The following is a 4,545-nucleotide window of genomic DNA, read 5'->3' as shown; positions in this document are numbered from 1 at the left end:
AACACTGACCCCTTGCAATGGCCCAAGGAGAGGAAACATAAGGCCGACACCAGTCAACCTGGCTACCAGGGTAGCTGGGGACCCAAGCCGTGATCTGGTCCGTACATTGACTGGGGGCCAAAACACAGAGCCTTACACCTGTCACACCTAGTTATCAAAATAACTGGGGACCTGAATCCCGCCCCAGCCCTGTGTATTGTGGCCAAAATACAAGGCCTAAACTAACTAGCCTGGCCACCAGGGTACCCGGGGCCTCGAGTCTCAGCCTCGGAGAGGCCAAAGCACAAGGCCGACACCAGTGAACCTGATCATCAGGCTAGCCTTGGTAACCAAGGCACAGAGTCGTGACAGTGAGTCACGGCTCCAGCCCCATGCATTCGAGGTCCGAAATACGGGGCCAACGCCAGTCAACCTAGCTACCACGACAGAGGAGGATCTGAGCCGTAGCCCTGAGGGGGAAGGGGGTGCTTGAGGATCAACGCTTTGACATGGGGTCATGGCCGCGCCCACGTGCATCAGCCCTCTTGGAGCCATAACATGAGGCTGTAACACATGTCCCACTTGGGTACCAGGGCAGCTGGAGACCTGGGTCTCAGTCCTAAAACATGACACGTAAGGGGCAGAGGACTCTTGCCTTTGTTCCCACCTGTCGCTTAACTGCTACTTAAAACGATTCAATAGCCATCCAACTTGCGCTGAAAACATATTCCTTACCTAAAGAACAATGGTTTGTACTGCATTTTGCAAGGAAGCAGCCTAATTTTTTAACCTGTACTTCATTTTTATCATGGAACATGATTTTGATAATCAAAGAAGTTTGAATTGTTTCTTGGAGATGGAAATAAATATAATTTTTTTCCCTCATTTAACAATTGAAAGATCAGTATCAGATACATAAGTAAAATAAGGTATTTATCAACAAGTAAGGCAAGTTTAACAACAACAATAAACAGCAAAAATCACAAGAAAAGGCAAGAAAACTGATGGCTATAGTATATAAGAAAATTTAAACAACAAACCAAATTTTGAAGCGATAATCAGGAAGAAAGGTGGACAAAAGAACATGGTTGTCAGAATAGCACTCTCTCTTTGTACAATTATCAGCTGCTAATCAAATGAAGTCAGAATATCAACAAGTGAGACAAGCGTTTGCCATAACAGGAAGAAACTTGCATCAACAGCCACCTAGCACTTGGTGTGTTAAGGCATAAGTAAAAGTATAATGGTTTGTGATTTACATGAAAACACGAGTATACAGCTACTATATACCAAACCCTCTTACCCTAAGCACCAAGTTTGGAAATTCTATTCATGATAAGTTCAGATTTTAATACTAACCCTGCTCTTATGGCAACATGTGAACTTCAAATCATAAATCAAAGTAATAATTAAGAAGTTAGTGTGATTTCTTACATATGAGTAACTTCTTAAAAAACACTTTCTCAAGTCATTCTACGGTTCAATTTGCAATAAATTCATGCTCTTTTTAACTGTATTATTCAAGTTAAAAGAAGTTTAATTTAGCCTATGCGGATTCAAAAACTCTAAATGGACAAATACAGCAAAGTAGTACAGTATAATATTGTACTAAGAAATTTATTCATACTGGGGGCATATTAACGATAAAATTCTATATACAGTACAATATAAATTATCCCTATTTTATATACAAACTATGCACACACTATTCTGAAATAAAAAACCTATTTTGTTTTCTTATATGTTGCTCCCGGCTCATCGACCCTATTTGAGTGTGATAATTGAAACATAACTGACCAAAGCACTAACAAAATTATACAAATTACTGCATTTGACTTTCTCTCTTCCTTTTCCTCCGCTTTGTCCTTCATTATCTCTTCATATCTTTCTCTCGCAAACTTTTTACGATCAAAATTTGACTCATAGTGAAGTTTTGACCACTCGTCAAAGTCATAAATAGGTGTTCTACCAGAGGAAGATGGCATCTTGCTACGATTTTTACGAGAATCATAAAATTTTGATGAATATTCTTCAGCTTCTTTAGGAGTTGCAGCTGTTCCTAGGTTGAAAACTCCTTTGTCATACATCCTTCGTTTCTGAAAATTGCCTAGAACCTCGTAAGCTTCAGCTATCTCAATAAATTTAACTGCTGCATCTTTTCCTTTGTTTTGATCTGGGTGGTACTTTTTAGATAGATCATAGTAAGCAATTTTAACCTGAAAAAGAACAAAAATTTGAAATTAGAGATTGCAAAATGTCCAAAAGTTCGTTAAATTAAATGCTGACTATAAACTTACAATCAGTTGTATGATTCTAGATTCTTAATTTACATCTCAATAACAAAAACAAAATTTTCATACAACTACTGTACATACTGTACAACCTACAACTTATGTACACCACTTTTATTATGAGTGTAAATCAAAACATATCATATTGAAATATATATATATATATATATATATATATATATATATATATATATATATATATATATATATATATATATACAGTGATACCTCTGGATACGAAAGTTTCTGCTTACGAAAAATTCAGGATGCGAAAAGTGATTCGAAAATTTTTATGCCCCAGGATACGGATAAAATTTCAGGATACGAAAACCTTACGAGATCCCAACTCTTCGCCGAGAGTAATTTTAAAAAGCGCGCGCCGCCTGACTTTGAACTTGGGTAGACTCACTTACAGCCTCCCGTTCACCCATTGGTTATCTCCCTACTCAGACGCTAGCTGACGCCATAAGATCCTGCTTTCCTATTGGTCGGCAACTATCCCAGCTTGCCTACGCACGGGCGTTCATCTCTCTCTCTCTCTTTTCGTTCCGACCGCGGTATCGTTAACAGACATTGTGTGCTTTCGCTTGTTTGACTTAGTGTTAATATACAGTACTGTACATTCGTACGCCACGTGTTATCGTTAATAAACATTCGTTACTGTGCACTGTACTGTATTAGTGTTTACTATACATACTGTATATAACGTTACGTAGTGTATTATATTACGTATTACTGTAGCCATGGGTCCCAAGAATGTTGCCGAAGGAAAGAAGAAGAAGACGATGCTCTCGATGGAGACGAAACTTGAAATCGTTAAAAAGTACGAGTCTGGCATGCGTTTAAGTGCGATCGCCAAGGAGTGTGGCCGGAATCCATCTACGATAGGCACTATCCTGAAGCAGAAGGCGGCCATAAAAGCAGCGACACCTTCTAAGGGCGTCACTATTTTCTCCAACAAGAGAACGCACGTGCATGACGAGATGGAGAGGCTGCTTCTTGTGTGGATCAAGGACAAAGAGATCTCAGGAGACACCATCACTGAGACTACAATTTGCCAGAAGGCCTCCGCCATTTTCGGTGATCTCGTGCGTGCTCAGGCCGAAGAAGGAGCAGGAGAAGGAACATCCCAGCAGGAACCCCCAGAGTTCAAGGCTTCTCGTGGGTGGTTCGAGAAGTTCAAGAAAAGGACTGGCATCCATTCAGTGGTACGGCATGGGGAGGCAGCCAGCTCGGACACGAAGGCCGCCGAAGCCTTTGTTAAAACGTTCGACGAGTTGACTCTGCAGGAAGGCTACAGTTCGCAGCAAGTTTTCAATTGCGACGAAACTGGGCTTTTCTGGAAGAAAATGCCTCGTCGGACGTTCATCACGGCGGAGGAGAAGAGGCTACCCGGACATAAGCCTATGAAGGACAGGCTTACCCTTGCTTTTTGTGCAAACGCCAGTGGGGACTGCAAGATAAAGCCCCTGCTGGTGTATCATTCAGAAAATCCCCGAGCCTTCAAAGCCCACAAAGTCATTAAGGAGAACCTTCCCGTGATGTGGAAGGCGAATGCAAAAGCCTGGGTAACGAGGCAACTGTTCATTGATTGGGTGAATGTCTGCTTCGGTCCGACTGTCCGAAAATATTTGGAAGAAAAGCGTCTCCCTATGAAATGTCTGCTGGTGTTCGAGGGGTTCGGGAAGCCTGGAGGCGAAGCCGAGATCGTTGACGATCCTGAACCAATTCAACAGTCTGAGGTGGCTGACATCGTACATCTTGGTACGTCCATGGGGCTGGAAGTTAGCGCGAAAGATATAGATGAACTTATCGAGGAGCACCACGAGGAGTTGACGACGGACGACTTGAAGGAGTTGGAGACGATGCAAGTGAGTGATGTTCAAGAGCAGTTCTCTAGCGGTGATGAGGAGGATGTTGCACCTTTGAAAACGGCAGACATCAAGGAAATTCTTGCATGTTTCCATAAAATGGCAGACTACATCGAAAAGGAACATCCAGAAAAAGTTTATACCAACCGTGCGCTTCAACACTGCAATGACGTTTGCCTAATGCATTTTAGAAATGTGTTGAAAAGTAGGCAGAAACAAGCTTCAATGGATAGTTTCTTATTAAAGAGGCCAGCGGTATTAGTAGGCCAAGACGAAGGTGAAAGTGAAGAAAAGAAACAGAAAAGAGGAAGGGATGAAGAATTAGAAGGTGAAAGTAAAGAAAAGAAACAGAAAAAAGAAAGTGATGAAGAAGTAAAAGGTGAAAGTAAAGAAAAGAAACAGAA

The 4,545-nt window shown here is 41.5% G+C and overlaps 1 protein-coding gene across 3 annotated transcripts in view; it reads right to left on the bottom strand.

Moving 5' to 3' along the window:
* Positions 1–6: 6 nt before the first annotated feature.
* The window catches only part of LOC137623391 (dnaJ homolog subfamily C member 30, mitochondrial-like), a 36,630-nt gene continuing 32,091 nt past the window's right edge, over positions 7–4,545 (bottom strand). For all 3 annotated transcript variants that reach the window (XM_068354237.1, XM_068354231.1, XM_068354227.1), the window contains exon 3: positions 7–2,195. In XM_068354237.1, the coding sequence (XP_068210338.1) occupies positions 1,704–2,195 (492 nt within the window). In that variant the 3' untranslated portion in view covers positions 7–1,703. The remainder of the gene's footprint in view (positions 2,196–4,545) is intronic.

This window comes from Palaemon carinicauda, chromosome 2 (genome assembly GCF_036898095.1).
Source record: "Palaemon carinicauda isolate YSFRI2023 chromosome 2, ASM3689809v2, whole genome shotgun sequence".
NCBI classification, from domain to species: domain Eukaryota; kingdom Metazoa; phylum Arthropoda; class Malacostraca; order Decapoda; family Palaemonidae; genus Palaemon; species Palaemon carinicauda.
Note: the sequence above shows the minus strand (reverse complement) of the source record. Positions and strands in the feature narration are given on the sequence as shown.